The sequence below is a fragment of the Poecile atricapillus genome, chromosome Z (genome assembly GCF_030490865.1).
Source record: "Poecile atricapillus isolate bPoeAtr1 chromosome Z, bPoeAtr1.hap1, whole genome shotgun sequence".
In the NCBI taxonomy this organism is placed as follows: domain Eukaryota; kingdom Metazoa; phylum Chordata; class Aves; order Passeriformes; family Paridae; genus Poecile; species Poecile atricapillus.
The window spans coordinates 112,959,370-112,984,099 of record NC_081289.1 but is presented as its reverse complement, the minus strand read 5'-3'; the positions used below and the strand labels follow the sequence as shown (position 1 = coordinate 112,984,099).

Sequence of the window (24,730 nt, the reverse complement as noted above, 5' to 3'; positions counted from 1 at the left end):
TGCAATAACTATGGAATTAACACCTCACTCAGAAACGCCCTTTTTTTCTTGCACTAGCAATTTTGGTGATGCTTTGGATTGTTCTGGTAATGGAAACTCTGTTGAAAGAGCTTAATTCAGATTTTTAACATTTGAAGTAAAGTTCCTCCAAATTAACTTCTTCAGACTGGTTATGATTAAAGGACTATAGAGTTCCCAGGACAAGAAATGATTTGTTGATTCTTAGTAGAAAAAAATCTAATGTGTTCCAAACTGCTAAAATAATTTTTAAGCTGCCAAATTTAGTGCTTATAATATTGGAAAAGTTATTGAAAATCTATTACCCATCCCTTCAATGAACACAATCAAAGTAACTTTTATGTCTCTGTCTTCCTGTCTGATGAGGCATGCTGATGGATGAAAGAGCTGGGCGATTGTACGGATGGGAATTAGTGTTGGTTTTTCAGAGGGGTGTTACAAGCAGGTCAAGTTGGTGTCTAGAATGTGAAAGAGGGTACTTCTCAGGATCAGTGTTGCCTGAGACAGCCAGGGATGTCATAGAGTTGTATATGCTGTTTACAAACTAGGAAGAACAGGTTAAGAAAATAAGAATCAGTTGCAGTCTTGGCTGTAATGACCATAAAGTTGTCAAGGCCAAGACCTTGAGAAAATGATGGAAGGAAAGCAGCGCAGTACAGCCCAGGAGTTAAGAAGAAGAGTCTTCAGCTGTTCGGGAAACTTGTAGGTGGAATCCTATGAGAATCAGTTTTGAAGAATAAAGTGCTCAGGAAGGGCTACCATGTCTTTAAAGAAAGCTTCCTCCAAGGTCAGGTATGGTCCAGTTGGGAAAAATGTCGATGTCTCAGGAGATCAGCTTGACTAAATAGAATTCACCACTGGACTCCAGTGTAGGCTGCAGGTGAAAAACAGTATTCTGGAAGTGGAAATGAGGAAAGCTGTAGAGGGGGAGTTCAGAAACATTGTCTGGACACTGAAGGGTGGTAGTGACCTACCTGCAGTTGAGAGTTTTAAGTAATGACTGATACAACCAGAATTTCTTGAACTGTTCAGTGAAAGGCTGAACAAGGGAAATGGGGACCTGGTGCTGAAATGGAACAGTGAATTAATTACAAAAGTTAATAAATACAGCAGAGGCACTAAATGTTTTTGCCTCAGTCTTATTCAAGGTGTCCCTAAAAATTTCTGCCTAGAGACAGACTTCGGTGTGAAATAGTAAGAGTGGATGTGTCGGAAGATACCTGAGAGAACTTGACTAGTACACATCCATTGGGACAACCTGAAATGAACTGCATCTAGGGGTGCTGAGAATGTTGGCTGCCTCACATCCTTTAATTTGGGAGTTGAATCAGCATCTTTTTGTACATGTTTTTCAGTAATAAAAATGGTATTTAAGAATCTTAAAGATTTGTTGTATACAGATATTATCTATGTTAATCTCCTTTGTTTGAAAGAATAAAATTAATCCTTATCAAATTAAGCTAGCCCAACATTGCTTTTAAAATATGTATTAGATGGCAGAAATGTGAGATCTTAATTACTGATTGCTTCTTTGGAAAAGTAGTCACCTGTGCAAAGTCTGAAGTGTTATTAGCCATTTTATTTTTTTTTTCCTGTCTTTAAACCATTTCCATTGAAGAAAAGTGCCACTTTTCACTTTCAATGGCTGGTTGCTATTGTAACCTACTATAACCAGGTATAAAATTCAAATTCTTCAAATTGAGAGAAAGGAAAAGCTGCTATGGATCGTTTGTCCTTTTAAAGAACATTTCTTTAAAGTTTTGTTGTATTAGCTGAAATCAGAGTGAGACAGGTTAACAGGAGGATACCTGAAAAGATGGCTAAAAAGCTGACAAGTGTTTTATTGTCTGTCTTTTCTGTATCTACCTTCATATAAATGATGTAGAGTGTCCAGGAAGTTGATTAAGTCTTTGCTTTCTACCTAAAGTAGTTCTTGAGAAATTTTTGTGCTTCTTTTGTGCTTCCCAGATTTTATATATCAGTTTCTGTATGTCCTAAAAGTGAACAAATGGAAAAGTTGTCTATCAGCCAGTTTGTCTCCCTATCTAAATATCAATTACTTATTTGGTTGTTCTTTAGGTGGAGGTTACTTAAGCTATTGTTTAGTATCAAGATGAATGTATTTTTCCCCAAATTCAAGTCACAAAAGGCTTTGTATGTAGATGAAAAAATGTCAGACTGGCAGATTTTAAGTGGAGGTGAAGTAAAAGATAGTGGAATTGCTTACTGGTGAGTTATTTGTTTATTTTTGTTAATTCCTAGTTAGCACAGTACTTTTTGAAGTTTCTGAAGTCTGAAGGTCAGAACTTTCAAAGAAACAGCCATCTCTCTCAAGAGGAGCCTGGATTTAGTTCCACTGAAAAATGAGAGTTTTATTGAGATGGGACCTTGAAAAATTACTCTCACTTCTGTCATAATATATAATAGGAAAAAACATGAAAACAAAGCTACTGTCTTTGAAAGTGACTTTCAAAGGGTTTGAAGCTACAAATAACAAAACTGTGGTGTTAATTCATAGTGACTCCATAATGGGCATAACTGTGCTTCCTCATGCCTTGTTTTTTTATGCTTTTCATGTTTGAAGCTCTTTTAAATTCACCTTTTCTTGCTGTCTTGTATTGTGCCATCTATAAATATGCATTTTTCTCTCTCATATAACTGAATTATTTGATGCCTTGACTATTTTAAGTAGCACTTTTTTTTTTTTAATAGGCTTTAAAAAGCCTGTATTTTAAACATTGTCCATTGAAATGGACTGTAATTTAAAAACCCAGATTAGGAGTTATTTGTGCTAGGTAAATTTTCCAAATTTACCTAGCATGTTTACGCATAAAATTTTTTGACTACTGTATCAAGAAGGGAATGTGACACATTCCATATGATCTTAAAAGTGCATATGCTCAGAAATTGAGTGTAAAATATTATAGGTTACTTCGTGGTCAAAAATATGATGTTGATGAAAACTCAACATGAGCCAGCAACATGTGCAGCTGCAGCCCAGAGATCCGTGTCATGAGCTGCATTGAAAGGGGTGCGGCAGCAGGCCGAAGGAGGTCATTTTCCCCCTCTGCTGGGCCCTTGTGAGACCCCACCAGGAGTGCCCTGTATAGTTCTGGTACTCCTGACATGAGAAGGATGTGGTACTCCTGGAGCAAGTCTGGAGGAGGGTCATGAGCGCACTGGACCACCTTCCCTACAAAGACAGACTGAGCAGATTGTGGCTGTCCAGCCTGAGGAAGAGAAATTCCTATGGAACAACCTTCCAGGATCTGACCAGGGCCCACAGGGAAACAGGAGGACTCTTTGTCAGGAACTGTGGTGATAGGACAAGGAGGAGTGAACACAAATTGTAGGAGAAATTTAGGTTAGAGATTAGGAAGCAATTCTTTACTATGAGGATGAGGAGACACTGGAACCGATTACCCAGGGAGGTTGCAGATGCCCTGACCCTGGCAATGTTCAAGACCAGGTTGGACAAGGCCTTGAGTATCCTGACTTAGTAAGGAGATATCCCTGCCCACAGCAAGGGGGGTTGGAGCTAAATGACCCTTCAGATCCTTCTTAATCCAAACCATTCTAGGATTCTATTTTAGATGTTAGTATTCAGCTGAGCTTTTGTACATCAATATATAATATTTCAATATTTTGTATAACAAGTTTTTCCTTTCCATTTTTTCATGTTTTACTCTTTCAGTAATGCTTCAAAAAAACTCAAGCTTTCAAAATATGTTCAAAAAGGTTGAACTGATTGATTTCTTACTTGAAACCAAAAGCTGAAGTACTGTACTCTCCAATGGATGATGGGAACTTAAAGCATTGGTAATGTTAGATTTTTTTCATCTCTTCCATGGAAAACCTCTGCAACTCTATAGTGTGGTATTAGAAATAGGCAAATAGAATTTATTCACAGAATATATGAACTATTACAATTTTTGTTCACATATTCAATACCTTTAGTTGCAGAGGAAAAAAGTACTGAGGAGAAACCCTACAATTATTTGTCTGCAAGTTATAAATACCTTATTACAATTAAAAAAATGTATGTGTTGATAGTGAACTGTCTCTTATAAATTTGAATTTTTTCATTATTGAAGGAAAAATTAAATTTTTCTACCTAGCCTTTGACATTGAATCGTGACTCATTTGACTACAACAGGTATGTAGCCTGATAGTTGTCAGGAAACAAATTAATTTCCTACCTCATTCACATGTGGATTTTGCTATTTCCTTACACCAATGTTACTATTACTAACAGGACATGATAGTTCTTGTACAATTTCAAGGAATTTGATTCTAGTACACTTCTGATATATCTAAATACCTATAAGAAATTTTTATGCAATTTTAAGGAATTTAATTTATTTAGAAATTCCTTATTCACTTTTCAGTTATAGAAATGTTTTTATAACCACAGTATATGAGGCATCATTTCTGAAAGGGAAAAATGTGCATTTTCTTATTTCTTTAACTAAGTGTGTATGTAAATGGAAAACCAGTATACTTTTGGCAGTAGATTAGGGATTATATTCTACGAGGAGGATTTTATTTTAAGTTATTAATGAATCATGTGATATTTGCCTTACTGAGAATGAGTGATTGCATCTGTGAGTAGCTTAATACCAAAGGAGGTCTAAGGCTGTTGCCACCATCTGAAATTCTGTTCTAGATATTGCTGTAATATTTATATTTCCATTCTTGCCTCAAAGCACTCTGGGGAGAATAATCATACAAAGCTTCCTAAGGACTGATGTGCTCTTCTGAGGGAACTCTAGCAAGGTTTATTGCAAGGTCTAGCAAGGTGGAGATTGAAGTCTTGTTTGAGTAAGCTGCCTTGCTGCTGTGTTTCCTGGATACACCTTTGCAGTTTGCTGACTAATTTCAACAGTAGAGCTGACGGTAGAAGGCAGACCTTGTTTGTTTGCATTGTTTTCAGTGTGTACTTCCAGAAATTTTCTTGTGTGCGGTTTCTTTTCCTGAAGAAACTCTTCCTTGCACTTAATTAGCAGTGCAAAATAAGAACAGATTTAACAAGCAGTCTCAAAAATTAATCTGTATATATGATTCTTACTTCATATACACAATACTGTAAATTTTTGTGAGAGCTTAAAACAATGAATGCATAGCTCCTTTTTTTTAGGGATGTCTACATAAGAAACAAGGTATAATCAGTTTAGTAGTTAAATAGGGAAGTGCTGTTTTGCAACAATTTGATTCAGGATCGTCCTTCCACATCCAGCAACTGAGTTAAGGAAAACTTCTTAGAGTAAAGAAAAGGTCGTCACCTAAAATTTGAAGTACACCTTTTTTTCTGCTATTTAACTTTTTTCATACATGCACATATAACAATATGCATTTGCTTAGACTGCAATAAATGTATGCATGTATGTATGGGCACATCCATATAGCTATATACATAGATTACTTGCATAGTAGATTTTAACTATTTCTTCTTCATTAATGCATTTCAAATGTTTTCTTTGAAGAATTTGGAAACTGATTTAGCAGAGATGAGAAAAAAATAAAAAGTTTACACAGTATATGCAGTAATTTACCATCTCAGGTAGATGTGAAACAGGAAGAACTTTTCCAAAATAATTGTGATGTGTTTGGAGCTAAGTAGGTATTTCATAGTATCTTTAAGACTGAATCCTCTGAAAAAGATTGTTGTTTTATTTGCAAAATGGTATCATGCATTAGAGATACTTTTGTGCAACAGTGTGTTTTACCATTCTGTTCACAAGAGGTAAGGTTTTTGGAAGTCTACCAGTTTATGTAGACACTTTCTGATACATTTTGACTCTTGGTATATCTTACCTGTTTTTGAGTAGTGATAGACTAAGGAAATTACACTTCTGTAATTTTCACTGTGTCAGAGAACTACCAATCTCTACCGAAAGTAAAAAAGTAACATTATAATTAGTAACATAAACATTAATTAGAAAGACTAAACACCCTAAACTTGAAAAAGCTTTAAGCCTAACTTTTTAATTAGAGTAAAATCTGACAAGTCAGCAGAAGTCTACATAGGACGGTGCTAAATGTTTAAAGTGCAGTGGTTTAAGCTTTATCTTACATCTCGCACACTATTTTTTTACACCGAATCTGTAAGATTAGTGCTGCATTACTTCTGTCTTGGAAAAACTAAAGGACAGAATGAGTTACATGAATTGAAAGGACTACTGAATTCCCCAGAATGAATGTAATGTCAGAAGATAATTGGTAACTCAGCGGATTGTCAGGAGATTGTCCTTGTTTGACTTCTTAATTTCAGAAGCATACAGTGTTTCATTCCTATATTAGAAAAATAATGTTCCCTTCAATGTTCCCTTAAAATGTGGTTTTGCCCAAAGAACTGCTGTTGGAAAGTAGGAATCATTGGTAAGGATACTCCTCTTTACTTTCCAAGCACAAATAATCTCTCTGTAAGGAGTCAGTATCTAAGTGGTTTTTTGGAAAAAAAACCAAACCCTGAAAACCAAGAAATATGATTTCTGATGCATCTGGACCTAAATTGTCTATTTGTTGAAATCTCTACAAGAAAGATGATGTCTTTACAAGAAAAAAGATTTTCATGTTGAAAAGGTATAATACCAGTTGGGTTTTAAAAAGTCAATAGACATGCATAAGTTTATTGGGAAATTGTATTGAAAGAGGCAGTCAGTGGAATTTGTGACATTCAGCAATAGACTAATAGAATTTATCTCCTGAAATTATTCTCAGAAAAATATATATGTATGAGGACTAGGGAAAGCAAAGAAGACATTTTAGAATCATTTAGGTAATCAAGTTTGCAAAGTTACTGCTTGCTGGTTTCAGCTTAGGATATTGCAATCTGAATTGGCCAAATCTTTGAACTTCAGATTTCTCAAAATGTAGTCTTTGCTATTAATTGCTAAACAACCTCTTAGAATTTGGCACAACTCATTAAAATAAGGACATTTTTGAACATAAGTTCTGAACATGAGGTAATAAAGAGATAAATACCATATTTATTTTAAGCTGAAATCTTCTTCTATGTTTTGCCATATAACCAGTCCTCTAAATTTATGGAAAACAGTTTGGTAAAGCAATTATATGGGTGTTTTTTGTGGGCTTTAATATTTTCCTTCCTAGACTCTTAGTGGTATTGCAATAATTAATAGTATTTTTTGATATCACTAGTATGTGACTTACACTTCATACGTCTGTATGTATATGTTTGATTGGTATAATGATAATTAATTGTCTGCTAATGCCTGTCTGCTAATCTCAATGAACTTCAGCTACAAATTTCTTGTTGACATTTCTGCTATGAAGAAAGAAGGCATAAGCTTATATTATGTAAAATTCATGGTTTCAGCAGTTAGCAATACATACTAAGAGTTGCAAATATTTTGTACTTTTGTAATACAGAATACTGACACTTCTTATCTTCCTGAGATGTCAGTATGTAGAGAAAATTTACATTTCTATTGTTTCTTAATGAAAAAAAAAATATTATACAAATCTTTGTAAATAAAAAAAAAACAACTTAGTTAAAGTAACAACTCTGCAGTTAAAGGAAAAATCTGAGGAGAAAATGAAGTCTTTCCATCGACTCATCTTTCTAGGCCAAAGTCTTACAACTGTGTTGACTTCATGATTAAAACATTTAATTTTTTCTATTTATGTTAACTGTTTGGGTTTTTTTAATCCATTTAAAATTTAGTCTTATGAAAGTATCACTTTGAATGATTGATTGTCATTTGATGCTGGCAGAAAATTCTTTGACAAATAGTGTGAAAAATACCCCATCCTCCCTAGTGTCTTCAGTTTCCCATCATCAGTTTCAAACTTTAGACCTGAAAAAGACAATCTGTCTTGCAAATGTGTCTGTTCTCCCCCATGCTCTGTCCCCCTGTTTGCTGCCTTCCTACATTCCCCACCCTTTCATTCTGTGAAAACAGAGCAGGAACACAATTGAAATCATTAGAAACAAGAAGAAGAAAAAAGGAAAGGCTTCCTTCATTTGGTGTTTTCTTTCATATACAGCATAGGCAGATTTCGAAAAATACATCTGCTGACACCTTGGTAATGCTGTCCAAAATTTTTACACTAGGTGGTATGTTCAATTGGAGAAGGAAGTCTCCAAGGCAATATATACATAGCGGACTAGCGCTCTGTGTCTTGTGCATTCACAACTTCCTGCACTGTGCATATCTGTCAGTTTGTTGGCAAGAGGTTTTTTTAGTTTAACAGTAGGTGTGCGTCACCCTGAAAATTAAGCCTTCTGATAATGTTTTCATAGTTTTAGTTACTTTCTCATTAAAGTCCTGTAAACATAAGTTGTTTATCACATTCCTTCTAAGAAACGTCTTTTGATGGACATTTGGCATGCTTGGGAAGATGGTAACTTAATTATCCAATCCCTGGTCATTGTTGAGAATCTATAAATACTGGAGTCAGAGAATAAAATCACGGGTTTTGTTCTGACACTGAGAGTGGTCGTGTGAATCATTTTGTGTCCTTTAGTGACAGGTGTGTCTGTAGACATCAAGAGAATTGTTATCTTCAGCAAATTAGCAGAGATCAAACATTGAAGAAATACTCCAGTGCACCTCTGGTTCTACAGAATAACAAGGTGTTCTTGAAAATACTGCCGTGTGTCAGTAAAAGTCTGCCACACAGTTTTGAGGTGTGGAAGATACATTTTCTAGGATCAGTGAACAAACAGTATTTACAGGATACATTCTGTATAGTGAATGTCTTCAAGAAGCCATTACCTTTCTTTTTTGGCTTAATTTTTGCAAAGTACTCTTCACCTCACTGGGTTTAATTTCATACTTTCGAATTACATGTGAAATGCATTTTCTTGTTATATTTTTCATGTTTTCATTCAGTACAGATTTTCTGGATCTCTTTAGAGTCCATGATAACCTTTTCATTTTCATGTTTTCAAGCTTGGTGATTTTTGGTTTAAAATTACACTAAATACCAGGGTCTAGAGCTCTGTGGTCTGACACAGAACACAGTGGAGCACTGAACATCAAATTAGAGAGGTCTGCTTGACTCACTGAGGCTTGAGCCTTGCTGTCACAAGTATCCAGGAAACATTAAACTGTTTGCAAATATAGTAAAATATATTCTAAAATTAATTTTAATTTCTTTCTCCAGTGTTTTTAGTGGAAATATGGGCCATGACTTCATTCCTTTTATTTGTATCTAGTCCAAATCTATCTCTGATGATTTTCCAACTATTTTTTTCTCTAATAATGTTCCTATTTTTACTCCCTCACCCTGTGTGCCCCCACCCTGTCCACCACCTCTTCCAATGTAGTTGCTGTTAATTTGTGTCCTGTAAATTATGAGGCAGTCAGATTTTTACTCAAATCTTGTTTTGCTGCTATTGGATTTTTTGGGTTATTCTTTGCTGTGAGCTGAAAATCATTTTGTAGTATTTATGCCCTTTCCACGAGAAGTCATAATCTATAGGACCTGTCACTGTGCTGTATTTTTAGACTACAGGTAATGGAATCTAAACATTTCTTGAATTACCCCAAACCATCTTGTATTCCCTTAGTAACAGGGGCAGCTGAACTCAAAGTCTGAGTATATTCACCAGAATTGCAGTGGTGAAACAAAGCTAAGAACATCACCTGAAGTGATGTGTAGGTTCTTAATTCTGTTTGTAGCAAGGTTATATAGCATGTGGAATGGCAATAGCTATTCATTTCATTTACATCTCTGAGAAGCTACAGGTTACTGTAAAACCATTGGTAGGGGCATACAAGGCCCCTTGCCCCTACAAAGACAGAAAGGTTTTATTTAATCTTATGTTTTAAGGATAGAAGGAAATGTCTGTGAGCACCAGACATGTCTCTACCCTAAGCAATATTAGTGACTTAAGTATTGTTACCGGTTGGATAAGGTGTCAGATGTTTAAGTCGTGCTGCTGTCTGCTTTGTGGTGTCTTCACGTAGCATCAGCCTTGCAATGCTGAAAGCAAAGTCTACTAAGGTTACTGTACCAACAATCTTACTTCAGGTATTAAAATAATTTAGTAATGCTCTTCTATTTTGATGTGAGAAAGACCAGACTGTTTTTTACAGCTCACTCTTCCTTTTTGCTTGAAGAGTGCAGCTCACTTCCTGCAAATTTCTTAATTTTCCATTGTATTCTTCTTAAGGTATGAGGTTAGAGACAGAGAGTTGTTTTTTTTTTTTTTTTTTTTTAAATTCTCAGTACTACCTGCTGACTTTGTTCTTAAAAAAGTTAAAAGCTCTTAGTGTATCAAAGTATGTTAGTTTTTGGGAGGTTTAGGGTCATGGAAAAAGGTAGACTTAAGTGCTGCAGTTTGGGTCTTAGCTGACAGTTTTTCAATTACTGTTGCTCATGGTGACTTTCTTAAAATTGTATTTCTTTAAAGTGTATAGTATGTTGAAACATTTTATCATCATGTGCTTATATTTGTATATCTGTATGTATCTATGTATGTACATGCTTAAGTATAGTTTATGTATTTCATACGTAGATGTATATCTTTTTATATATCTGTACGTATGTATAGATGCCTGTATATAGTGTGGGTAATAGCTCTTATATGTTAAATGCCACTTGTTATACTGGTTACATTCAATTAGTGATTTTTGGTTATTTCTTCTCTTACTTGCTCACCCAAGATAATAATTTTTCTGAGGACTTGACGTGCTTATCTTGCTGCAGTGACAAGATAAGGTGCCTATCTTGTAGAGTGTTTATTGTTTGCTGCTTAGAGTAAGCATGTTAATAAATATTTTGAGGTTGATTTTGAATACTCTGAGCACAGGACAAACAAATTAGTAAGAGGATCACAGAGAATCACTGAGAGGTTGAAACTGGCAGACACCTCTGGAGATGATGTAGTACTCTCCTCCAGTAGATCCAGCCCTCTGTTCCATCTAGTAACAGCAGGCTGCCCAGTACTGTGTCCAAACTGGGTATGTCCAAGAATGGAGACTCTGCAACCTCTCTGAGTTGGCTCTTCCAGTGTCTGGTCATTTTTAGTGGATATTTTTACTATATTTCACTGAAATTTCATCTGTTTTTTATTGGTGCTCATTGTCTCTTTTCCTGTCACTGATCACCACCTACAAGAATCTGTCTGCATCTTCTTTCTGGATTGCCATCAGGTATTTATAGATGTTGGTAGTTCAGTTGTCACTGAACTACCCCTTCTGCAAGCTGAGCGGACCACGCTTTTCCAGCCTCTGTACATATAGCAGATGCTGCAATACTTAGATCATCTTTGTGGCCCTTCGTTGGCTCTCTCCAGCCATGTTTCTCTTGTATTGGGGAGCCCAGAACTGGACACAGATGTGTCTTAAAACTTGTGACTAGAGGGGAAGGATCACCTCCCTTGCTCTGCTGGCACCACTATTCTCTGCATAGCTCAGGATGTCATTGGCATTTGGCACAAGGCCACATTACTATCTGATAGCCACTCAGGTGTCCACCAGGATCCCCAGGGCATTTTCTGACAAGGTGCTTTCCAGCATGTCTGTTCCCAGATTGTGCTTTTGCACAGGATTATTACCTCTTGGGGCAGTAATTTGTCTTTGTTGAGCTTCATGAGGTTCCTGTCCAGCCAGTTTGTCTGGTCTGTCAAGGTCCCTGTCAATGGCAAGGCAAACATCGGTTGCAGCATGCCTCTTTTTTGTGCCTTTAGCAAAGTTGCCATGGTACATTCGTTCCCATTGTCTGGGTCATTAATGATGATGTTGAAAAGTGGTAGCCCTGATGTTAGCCCCTAGGCTACTCCTTTAGTGCCTGGCCTTGAAATGGACTTGGCATCATTGATCAAAACTCTTCAAACTCTGTAGTTCTACTGGTTCAAGGGAACTTTACTGTCCACTTATCTAGCATATACCTTATCAGTCTGTCTATAGTATTTTTGGGAGACTATGTCAAAAGTCTTACTACAATCAAAAGGAGGAACATCCTATGCTCACCCCTTATCCACTGAGATAGTAATTCCCTCAGAGAAGGCTGCCAGACCAGTTGGTTAGAGCATGGTGTTTATAACATCAAGGCTGTGGTTTCAGTCCCTGTATGAGCCATTTACTTAAAAGTTGTACTTGATGATCATTGTGGCCCCTTTCCAGCTAAGAATATTCTATGAATCTGTAAATATTATTTCCCCTTATGACTCCCAGTGATCATCTTCTCCATTATGTGGTCCATTGCCTTCCTACAGACTTAGATGTAGTTAACTGCTCTAGTTTCCCAGAACCTTCTTTTTGTACATAGGCCTTCCTAAAGAACCTGTATCCAATGCTTCAGTCATGTGCTTGTCTGTGTGATCCCACTGAGTGCAGCAGGTGCAGACAGATCTCTCATTGCTCCCATTTTCTTCCATGGAGATGTGCTGTGTCCATTTGAACAGCAGCTTCAGATAGGCACCTGGTTGTGCTTATATCCCACTGCATGGAAAATCATGCTGTTAAAGACTAGTTTCTGCAAAGGAGACAGAGGAGTCCTGCAAGAATCAACTTCATTTGAATAAAGGTAGATAGTCCACTAGGCCATATCCCTATGGTGTCTGTCAGGTTTTTGGAAGACGTGGCCTCCTTTTTTCTTAAACTCCTGACTGCATTTTGCCATCCTCCTTTCCCCATTGGCCTTCCTGAATCACCTACTACATATTCCACCTGTAAGATGTATCCCCGCTACCTCCATCATGCATGGCAAGGCCTTTAAATTAGCTTTAAGCCCAGCCTGTCTGGAGAAGTTAATATTCATAAGTCTATTAAGCCTGCACATTTGTCCCTGAAGTTCAGCCTGCACTCGGTTCTGCAACAAACTTGTGTGGCTTGATATTTGTGAAGGCCCCCACACCCATTTCTCCAGAACTTGACTGGTTTTTTTCAGATTGAGTTGTTTGTGAAGATGTCATCACTCATTTCTCCTGTCATCAGGAAGACTCTTAAGAACCTCCCTCATACAATGAGTGCTCTGTTATTTATGTATATAAAATGAACATTCTCCCTGAACATTCTGCTGCTAATCACAAGATCTTTTCTGTCCATATTTATCTGTCTGCTTTTGCCTGCCAGTCCAGGCCACAACTCCCTCGCTTGTCATTTCATCAACATCTTTGATCCCTGCCATTCCTAGTTTAAAGCTCCCCTTGTTGATTTAGTTCATCCATTATCAAAGGTACTTATTTATGTGCATTTATTTGTATTGCACATTGATAATGAATAGTGCCTGGTAAGGTTACCATAATTTCCATATTGGTCTATAAAAGTGAAGTTAAAGAAGGCTTCCCCATTGATTTGCAGTGATTTATTTTATGCAAAAATAGTGCCTCATTCACTAAAGACAAAAGCAAGTTAAGTAGAAGTATGAATAAATAAAGTTTGATTTTTAATATGTATTGTAATGGAGCTGTGACTGAGTTTTCTTACACTTAAAAAGCCTTGAATTTAACATAAGCAAACATGTTAATGTGTTCTGACTCTGCTGTGGTTCTTGTGTGGCTGCAAGACTTAGTTTCCCCCTCCCACCACCTCCCCTTAAGGATATAACTGGAAGTCTGATAAAGTCAACAAATAAGATTCCCATTGACCTTAATACACTTTGTGGGCAGACCATTAGAGAACATATAATACTGCATTCTCGGGTGACAGACACAGATAACTGCACTGATGTTTGCATACAAATTAAAGAGTAGCAATATAGCAGACTGGTCTTGAGGATTCAACATTATCCCATGTTTTTCTCTTGCAATAAAATGAAGATCTGATTGGAGAACCTGTGCAAAATTAATATAATCTGTGTTTTCACTGTCTGCAGTGAAAAGATGTGTTATTTTCTTCTATATGCACACAGGGAAATAAAAGTAGTGGTTTTTTGGAAGCCTGTTGTAAAGCTGTCAGAAAGCACTAATATATATGTACACATATATACACACACACATGTATATATATCACTGTGTCTGCATTTCTGCTGCTATTCTTCTGAATGGAATTAAATTACTACATATGCATTACATACTGCAGTTACACTTTCTTACATCAGGAGTCTTTAATGTATCTCTACCCTTGTTAACTTTGGGGAACTACTTTACAATTCATTTAGAACAGCAGGACTTAACATTAAGTCCTAATAAGCATGGTTAGCATGTCCTTAAGTGTTATCCTTTGTTGCTCTGTTAGCATGCTTTCTAAAACGGTGCTTCTTAACAAAATAAAACTGTCAGTTGTATTGTACATGTAATTTAAATTATTGCATAATTATTTAGATGTATCTATATTGAATAATCATTTAGTCACAAACACTAATTAGTGTCATATGTTTTAATAAAAAAATTTTTGTGAACTTCCCTTAAAATTGTTTATTTGTCGTTCTATATTTTCCCTGGAAGATGACAATGAAGTTGGTATTGCTGCTTACCTTTTGTACACTTATCTTTGTCTGGATATCTCCAGAAGCATTAGAAAAATGCAATGATAACTCCTGTTAATGATAATTCAAGTCACAGAAATGTTATGTATATATTAGAGGTTACGTAGACAATTCTTTGAGGAAGTAAGGAAGAAAATTAGTTGGAGTGCTAAATATATATTTTGGTATCTCTGTGTAATATTAGTGTGAAATGTGCTTATGAAATAAAGGAAATGAAAAAATAAAATTTTAATATATGTTACAGAAAATATTTGAAGTTTTAATCATTGTTTATTGTAAGTGTTACTGTACTTTAATTTAATCTTAATTTTAAAAATCTATCAGCAGTACAGTAAAATTGTCAAGAAAGCTGATTATTCTAGTTCTATCCTATGGCTGCATTATAACACCATTCCTATTATTGTTTTTATAGGGCTTTTATTATGTTATATAATATGCACCAAAGTTTTTGCTTACTTTTTTACTGGTTGTTGCAGTATGCCATACCTGCAGACAAAAAGTAATTTATCAGCAAACATATTCATGTGTCTAGGGAGTTGATGCATTTCAGAAAAAAAAGCTTGCTTCACATATACTCTGCAAATTCAGAAAAAAGTTTTATCTTCTTCTGATTGTTCTAAGCAAAAAAAAAAACCTAAACTGTTTACAGTTGATGTATTCTACATATTTTACATTTTGACACTGCTAAAGAGTTAACTGAATATTGATTAGAAAAAGATAAAGTAGTGAAAAATTATTCATTTTAGAGCAGTTAAAGCATTACAGGGAAATAGGCATTCCATTTTGAAAGTTAACTGTTTTGTAGGTATTTCTCAAAAGTGTATGATAAATATTTAATATGTAATTTACAGTATTTGTAAAGCAGTTGACAGAAAAATAAATGAATATAGGAAGCTCATTATCTACAATTAAAATTATTTGCATACAATTTTTTAACAGAGGGCATTGGGTTTTTTTCTTAATTTCTCTTTACTGCTTGTTTTGCACAGGAAGGAGTTAGAGGAGCTACAGAATCTTTACAGACAAAACATTGAAGATACAACACAGCAGGCTGAGCTGATAAAGCAGCTAGAGGCTCTCAATGCTGATTCACAAAAAGTACTGCAAGACCAAGAATATGCTCACACAGCTAAAACAACATATCAAAAAGTATGTTACTCTGCTTTATGATCATAGGGTTCACTTTAATATCCATCTGTACAATATCAACACAGAGTAATCAAAGCTCTTTGTAATGTTGCATATTCTAGATCTCTTTCTATTATTGCCAAAATATAGTTGAGTATCCAAGTTCATTGACCTAATTGCTTACCAGCATATATGGCCCCTTGCATACATTGAATTGATTAGCCTTAAAAAATTAAGATTTCATTGCATCTGAAGAAAAATAGGATTGAATTGCCAAGAAACCTGCTCTATAAAAATGACCTAGAAAAATTGTTGCTGTAATATCTTTTGAAATGGTTAACTAGTTCACAAAGTTAGAACAATATATACATTTGCATAACAGTTTTATGTGTTTGGTGAATGTCAGGGAAAATGTTCACTCTAATGATGTGTCAAGCACACACTACTCAGACCATCTTCTGGGTTTATGAAAATATGTATGTTTTTCAATCTGTAAAAAATATAGGAGATACATTTGCTTCCTTTTTAGAAAGATTAAGAAGGAAGAAGTCAAAGAAGAATTTTATAAACAACTTTCACATGCCTTCTACTATCTTGGAGCTGCTTTCTGAAGTTGTGTATTGCTGGGTTTTTTTCCCCAAAATTTTTCTTCCCTTTGTCATCTTACTTATGTAAGATGAATGTGCAGTTTGCAGTAGAATTGTGAAGCTAGGCCTGAGTCAAATTAGAAACAGTACTGGGTTTATAAAGATGTATTTGGCTAGCACTTCATAGCTTGTAGTGCCCAGTACATTCTTGTCTACTTGACACTGTACCATGTGATGTGGTTTGCTAAGATAATTAGAAATTTTGTGGAATGCCAGCATAAAGAGCTGCTGCATATAAAAAGGAGTGGAAAAAAACCCAAATACCCTAGAAAACTCTACCGTTTATTTGACTGCAGTGATGCTAGATGTTAAATAATTTCTGCATTGTAGTAGTAGCTCAGTCAAACTACAGGTAGACTTTCTATCAAAGCTGTTCAGAATATGTACAAGGCAGGGGGAATTTATCTATCCAGGGCAAGATGGAGTAAATTCTAGAATGAAAAGAAAAGAGAATAAAAGTGTCATTTTTTTATTTTCCATTCTCTAGTCAATGTTTCTAAAGGTGTTAAATAGATCCTTTGAGTCACTCCAAAAAAAAAAGGAAAGACAGTATGACGTGTCTTCACTGGTATGTATAAAACTGTATTCTTCCAGACAAGGTCTACAACAATACATTATGAAAGACAATAAAACTGAATTTTTATGAGACTATGAAAAAATTCTTCATAAAAGTTACTTTACCTTGCACAGTGGAGATTTTGCCAGTATTTTTTCAGTATGGGAAAGAAATACCTACCCTATGAAAAATAGTTGCTAAAGTAATACGTAAAATTGATGGTTATATTGATAAGGTAGAGGGTCAAGTCCCTTCTAATCTTGGCTTGGTTGAATATTTGGAATTGCTTCAGGCAGGACTTAAAGCTTCTGCCTATCCTACCTTATAACAATAGTGTGGTTTAGAAGACAAGCCCTAGTTTTTGATAGCTACCAAGTACTCCCAACTTAAAAAAGATTAAAATTTGGTGGTTTGGAGATATTGAATTCAATATTTTTTTACATGGAGGAGTAAGGTCTCATAAATTTCTTAAACCATCAAAAGCCAACTTATATCTGCTAAAAAATTACTATTGTGGAACTAATTTGTTGTCTTTTCATAAAATATCAAACCTGAAAAAATACAGAAAAAAAGAAAGGTGAAAAAAGGAGTAAGTGAAGCTCCCGGAGTCACAGTGCACTAGAGCTAATGTTTGTAGCAAGTTGAATTAAGAGAACTTTGGAAGGGGAAAGGAATTAATTTATTATGGCAGTCCTATTCTGTATTTCTGAGTAGAATTGTATAAAATAGCCAATTGTAATTGCTTCAAAGTAACACGGATTTTTCAAATTGCAAGATATGCAGTCCTACTGAAGTCACAGCAGGCTTTTGGAAAACTCAGCATCTATAGAAATAATATAAATGTCTATTTTTTTGCTCGAATGAGAGAGGCACGAACTATTGCAGACAAATCTGTGTTCTGTTTGTCTTCTCTGCATTAATAATATGCAGTCTGCAACAGCTAGATAAGGATGTGTCAGCTATTCCATAAATATAGTCACAAAGGAATATTTTCCTACTTCTTCAAATGGCATTGAGCCTATCAGTGTGTACATCCTATGATATATTGTCCCTTACAGCAAGATCAATGACCTCTCTGTTAATGGTCAGATAGGCACTCTGTGCTGTAGCTCAGGCAGTATGGTTGGCTCACATATTCAAAGTTCACGTTAACAGGGTACCATTGAGAAAAACAGATCTTTGTGCTGATGTTAATGTGTAGTATGAAACAGGAGACTGAGAAAAGAAAAAAGATTTCTGATAAATCTGAGGTCATAAACTTGCTTTGATTTATGTATATATTTATTGAGGACCAGAAATTTTCAAGTCTAGTTGTAGTGAGCAGCATGTAAAGATCTATAATCTGTTTTATCAAGTTGGGTTGACTTCACATATCTTTTTTCTCTAAGTACAAATTTTAAGGATGCTGTGTTTTACAATAACTCCTTTACATTAGAGCTTTTATGGAAATAAATTGATGTCTATTTCATGTTGCAGCTGTAGTTCATATTCTCAAGGATAGAGAATATTTTTCTAAAATGTGTAGCATCTGCTTTAGTGGTCCCAAATGCTCTGGGGACTTCATTCCTATGCTGGATTTAATGAGAGTCAATAGATTTGTCCTCACCAACAATTTCAAGGTGGAGAGATTTCAATCAATACAAGGGATAATAAGACAAGAAGAGATTCTGAAGTCCTTCACCAGCTTATCACAGTTTTCTGAAATATACAATTTAAGGCCTTTGTTTTTGTAATGCAGTACTTTTGCTTGATCTGGTGTGGCCTTTAGGATCCATGTTAATTATACTAACTAAAAGTCTTTTAGTGGAAGGCCTTTTTCACGGAGTGGAAATACCATTGTCATTGAACAGGAAGTGATAATTTATGTGCTGGAACTCAGCTCTCAGATAGAGAATACAATGAATAGTGTTACCACGCATATCTGTGGATGAAGAAAAGCATTGTGCAGTAGTTAGTCTAATTAGACTATTTAGATTTAGCAATTAGGAAGCACAGTAAGAGTTTCCAGTTGTGAGGCATTGCAGAAATTTGAATCAAGTGCATCAGCAAGTAGATAAAAATAGGAACGTGACAGATACATTTTCAGATGTTAATTTTGTACCTTCATTTGCCTTTGCTAGTCCTTTGCATGGTGTCTTGTAGAAGTAGTTTGCTTTCTCTCAAATCCAAGAAATTGTCATCAGAACATCAAGTCACTGTGTTTACCATAAGGCTGTTCTGTGTGACCGGTATTTTTTGTAATTGCAGAAACCTTTAAGCATAGTTAAAAATAAATGTGTTTATGTAAGCAATATTAGATTCTGAAAGTAAATTCTAAACCTATATAGATTTGTAAATGCTAATGATAGTGCAGGTTCCTATTCAAATTAGAATGAAAAGCCTAAGTTCTTTAACACATGATAAGGCAGGGAAGAAACTACATGTCCAGTCAAATATGCTGAAACCCATATAAGTAATAAGTGTATTGTCATTTTCATGTCTACTTTGGGAAAGTTTTGAGGAGCTCAGATCTTTAACAGATTCACACACTTTAGTTCAAGGTACTTTCTTCTACTGTTGGAAAGTGTGCTAATTAAGGTAGTCTTTGTTTCTTGTATGCCAAAGCCCAGTAAACTTGATCACATTCTAGCAAGTAGATTTTTGGCCTCAGATGTGCCAATAGATTGAAGTTGAAGAAATCCTGAGCAGACTGAGTCTCTTAGGGCAGTATTAAATTGTGCACTCACAGGCAATGATTTTCATGCTTGAGAGACCCTGTACTGCTATTCTTAGACCATAGTAGTTCCTGTGTGTAATGGCATAGACTGATATTTGCAGAATATTCAAGTATTTGGGAGGGAAAAAAGTGAATATAAATAAAGTAAAACTAAATATCATGAATGTGCTATATACAGACACTCTGGACTGTCTCTTCACCTTCACCCTAGAGTTTCCCCAGCTGATTTCTGCCCTTATTCCTTTCAAGTTCTCATAAAAAGCATGCATTGTTACATGGATTTCTGCAATGGTGCTGTAATAATTTCCATTATAGTTTTACTGTGTCTTAATTTACACTTTTTAAAATTTAAGTCATTGCTATATATTTACTATTACTGTATGATTGGATTCATAAACAATTGCACATGGCACTTAGTGCTATGGTTTAGTTGGCAATGATGGCTTTAGTCAAAGGTTGAACTTGATGATCTTCAAGGTCTTTTCCAACCTTAGTGATTCTGTGATTCTATTTAGTTGGGTCTTTGTAATATACTTTTTAATATTTTATAGGGTGTGAGCATTTTAATAATAAATGAAACATTTAATGTGGGAGAATACTTGTTTTATACACAGTGCATATATATGGTTGCTGTTACATTTTTTAGATGGCTCTACCTTAGTGTTCGTTCCTCACTGGAAATTTTCGAAGAAAGTCTCCCAAATGACGCTACTCTTGTACTTCAGTTGATATCATAGAAAAGTTCATGACAGTATCAACTAAATCTCTTTTGGATCATGGAACTGAAAAATGTACCTGGGCTGTTAGCTGGCATTTAGTGCTTAGGAGCAATCTAAACCTACCTTAAAATAAATCCTGCAGACTTGTTAGTGTTGGTTATTTTGTTTCAGTTGTTTCTCTCTGCAGATTTTTTTTTCTTTTTTTTCCAATTGCACTATGATTCTGGTTAACATACCATCCCATAAATAGCATGGGTTGATTATTTAGTTTTACTAGTTTTTTTTTTTTTTTAATTTCTCAGTTTTCCTTGGTCTGACCTGAGATAATTTTGCCATCACACATATTCAATATAGGTCAGTATTTCCTTATTCCACCATTATCAGGCTGTGAAGTGTTTTCCATTACATATAAGTAGCCATTACTGTTCCATCTTTTGCTTCTGGAAGTCCTGGTTTTGGTTTGGCATTTTTTTGCTTACTTGATGGTATAATGTTTTCTGTTTCAATTAACTCTTCAATGATGTCCCAAAAAAGTGTTATTTGATGAAATTGGGTAAATCAATACAAGAAATTGTTATGATAGCTGAGAAATATAGAATACATTATTTTTTGTATAATTCAGCTAAATTACTTACCCTTTCTGACTGATGAATAATGCATTTGTGTCATATAGACTAAATTTATTAGGGTACTGTTTTTTTGATACCTTTAATCTTTTCTCATTTTTTTTAAGTATATTCGCCTGTAACAATCTAAGCTGCCTGTCGGAGCAAGGACATCTATAATGCGTTAAGAGGAAATTCTAAAAGTACAGTCAGTCAACAATTTTTGCAGAGCACTTGTGTGTTGCTTGCTGGTGGGTTTTTTTTCCCCCACTACCAAATGTCATAATATGTTGTAAGGAATTATTTTAAATATATTCCATTTTATTTTCATCTTATAAAGTTTATTTTTGTAAGTTTTCTTGGGGATTTAAAAGTTTATTGGGTAGATCTCATGTCCTGTTTGCATTCAAGTGAAGTATTACCATTTACATACATATAGTCAAGATTCCACTATTTTATTCTGTGAAATATATTTGTGAGTTCTGAGATAAATCATAAACAATACTTTTGGTTTTCCTTTGGATATTCTATAGAATGTTCTGTCTCTTGTCCTCTGATCTCCATTTTACATCAGTTTCTGTACACCTGACTTTATTAATGGTTGACCTGTTTCATTGTGCTGTGCAATTCTGAATATTTTGGAATGTGCTTACTGCAATGTGATTAAATAAGGTACCTCTTCTAAAACTGGGTCAGAAAGTAGCATTAAACCCAAAATAATCTAGTGTGAATATTAAGCATTTATTTGATCTACAAAACAGGAAAAGAAAAAAATGAGGAGCCAAATGGAAATTTGGAAGCTGTTTTGATTATCTGGCAGCTAATTTTCCTTTTTAAATTTTCTGATGTTAAATTCCTTAAAAATGAATCTGAATATTATCAATTACTCTTGAATTGTGTGTTGTATGAAAAAGTATTATAAACCATAGTTTAAAAAAATTAATGGTGTAAATATGGTTTTTACACATAGATTTAGCTAGTTTTATACTTGAACATATTTTTTGTTAGTACTGTTTTCAAAGCAGGAAAGGTTGGAAAAGTTTATGCAAGTCAAAAGGCATGCTATTTGTCTTGTCCTGACAAATGCTGACTACCGAAAAACCCCATTAGCTACTTTAGGGGATGTGGCTGCCAACTAGAAAAAAGCATAATATTTTTGATGTTCTCCATTCATCTTACTAGGATGCTACCTTTCAGATACTATAATTATAACCACTTAAGTACTGCTAGTCATAAAACTAGCAAATTGTCATACCAGTATGATCTAGCTAATGAGCTTATATAGTTATAGCTGGAAGTAACTGTCTTGATGTTCCATTCATTTGGAAGGACATTATATGGTTTTGATAAATGAACTGCTTATTTTCCTGGGAGATACTTATTTCCATAAGAAATTGGCTAATCTTGAACTTGCACTTCTAGAGATGATGATAAGTAAATATAAGTATAAATATAAATATATCAAGATCCAGTAGGCACAAAAATTTCAATGCAGATTTTTAATGACTTGGACTCATTTGAAGTATCAATCTGTCTGGACTTTGAATTAATTTTGCCTGAGAGACATGATCTCTGATCTGCCTTTTTCCATGGGAAGGAGTAATTCACTTTGTCCTATGTGGTTTTTGAGAGCCCATGGGAATAGAAAATGATAGGAAGCGTGAAAAGCTGAACATTGCTTCTAAATTTCTCACAAAATGATAGGTAGTTTCCCGGTCTAGAAGTTGTGATTGTTTTTCAAAGGCTTTAACTCCTAAGTGGTATAAACAAATGAAAGGGAGAAAGAATTGTATTATTTAAATAAAAGTGACAAGAGAAAGTAAAATGAAAAGTAATTCTTGCATTCTGCTGTAACAAATATCCCAAATTTTGTTAACATGCGGTCTTGCTCTGGTTAAAAGGCTGGAGTATACCTTTTGAGAATGTATAATGAGAATCATACTGCTCATTATAATGAGAATTATAATGCTCATTTTTGACTGGGTTTTGATTACAGCCAAATTTCCATCACCACCTTTACTGTCCAATATAAATTTCAGAAAGGTAATGATTATTGGGTTGGTTACCCATCTGGGGTAACTGGAGGGAGGAAAAAAACAGTGATTACCTTCTCTTGACCTGTTAGATAACCAGAATTCTGGTAATTTGTGAAATTTTGAAGTCAAGCATTATTAACTTCTAACTTGTCCAATTGTTGCTTGACTGCAGCATCAGAATACAATGGATTTGGAATAGGAGCTGGGTTAACAAGGCACCGAAGCAGTGTGGGCACCCACTAGTTTTCCTATTACAATTTTTAAGTAATCCTCCCTAAGTAGAGAAGTTGGTTTAAGTGCAATTTTATTTTTGCTATTAAATACTGATTTCTTGAGCATGTTCAGATTAATGCCTTGCTGAAAGTTTAGCCTGTGGGCCATGTGAACAGTCGATTGAAGCAGTAATGTATCTTCTTCAGGTACTGTGTAGCTAGGAGTGTACTACATCGGTGTTGCACGTGTTAGCAAGACTTTCCTGGGTTTGAACTTGCAGTTCACATTACATTAAGTCAGGCAAAAATTAGTTTTTTAGTGATGGCTTTGTTAGCAAAAATACCTCTGTTTTCTTCCATTAAAGGTAAAATATGCCTTTTTAAAATACTGTATTCCTAAACTAGTTAATGTGGCACTTGTTTTGGTGAGAACAAACTTTTGCTTAATTTTATCTGGCTATTCTGGTAATATGTGTGATTAAAAATTTCAATCTTCTCTACACAAAATTTATATTTAGATCATACTATGTATGCATTTAGTTGTTCAGTTAGTATGCCATAACTATTATCCATGTGAATAAAAAATATATAAATACATTTACTGAATTGAAGCAGTTATTTCTGCCTTGACTCCTACTTTCTTTGTGTGTGCAGACACCAAGGACAATATCACCAGAGGTATCACTCGATCAAAGAACAGTAATTAATAGGCATTTAAAAGTTTCTATTTGTAACTGTAGCATTTGAGAGGTATGTGCATTCTACCTAATACAGAATTCACTTGCACTTTCACAGTAATATCATAATTTCTCACTATGAAGTTTTTAAAAGTAGTCAGAATAGAAAACACCACTGAAACACTGGAAGTACATAGATTGCACATATAGGTAATTTTTAAGATTATTAGACAAAAAAACCAACCAATTTTTAAACTAAGACGTTAGATCCATATGAAAAGTACATAAAGAAAATGTTGCAAAACCACACCAATTATTGTCATGCAAAAATCCATCAAGCTGTATTTTCAGAGTATGACTTACTATTTTTAACATTAATTTTCCAGTGCTTTCAATTTGTTAGACTTATATAATAGAGTCTTCAAAATACTGATTGTGACTGAAATATGAATGGCAAAAGAACTTTGCTTGACAGGGTATCTCTAGTTTATTTTGGCAGTTCTAGATTTATTTATTGCAATGTGAATGTTTGAAGTCCATGTCTGAGCTTAATTTTCTGTCTTGGTAATAATACAGCATTAAAAAAAAAAGAGGCAGATATCACATTACAAGTGTGATTTTGTAAATTCCATTTTACAATTTCTGATCATTTCAGTTGCTGAAACATATTCCTAACAAAGTGCTTTTTACAATACAATTATTTTGGTTTTACTGTTAAAAAACTTATTAATTTAATTTATTTGTGATAAAAATTTCTCATTTTTGCACCCTCTGTGAGTAAAAACTTGACAGAATTGTCTTCCAGTTTTTAGAAATACTCAGTTCATTAAAAAAATAATGTAAAATTATCACAAAAGTGTCAAAATGTAATTTTTAAAGCAATTAACAAATACTGTAGGAAAAGATACTTGTAGTGGACAAGATGAAAATAAATAATGGCTTTTTTTGCTATGTAACACTGAAGCACTTTGAGGAAAGCAAAAGATTTATCACTGCCTGCTTGAAGGCTCAGG

The 24,730-nt window shown here is 34.7% G+C and overlaps 1 protein-coding gene across 1 annotated transcript in view; it reads left to right on the top strand.

The window, feature by feature from the left end:
* Positions 1-24,730, top strand: part of CNTLN (centlein) — a 192,699-nt gene that overhangs the window by 54,790 nt on the left and 113,179 nt on the right. The window contains 4 exon segments of the mRNA XM_058825890.1: positions 5,502-5,529; positions 5,532-5,634; positions 15,411-15,570; positions 16,684-16,764. Coding sequence (XP_058681873.1) covers positions 5,502-5,529; positions 5,532-5,634; positions 15,411-15,570; positions 16,684-16,764 — 372 coding nt within the window.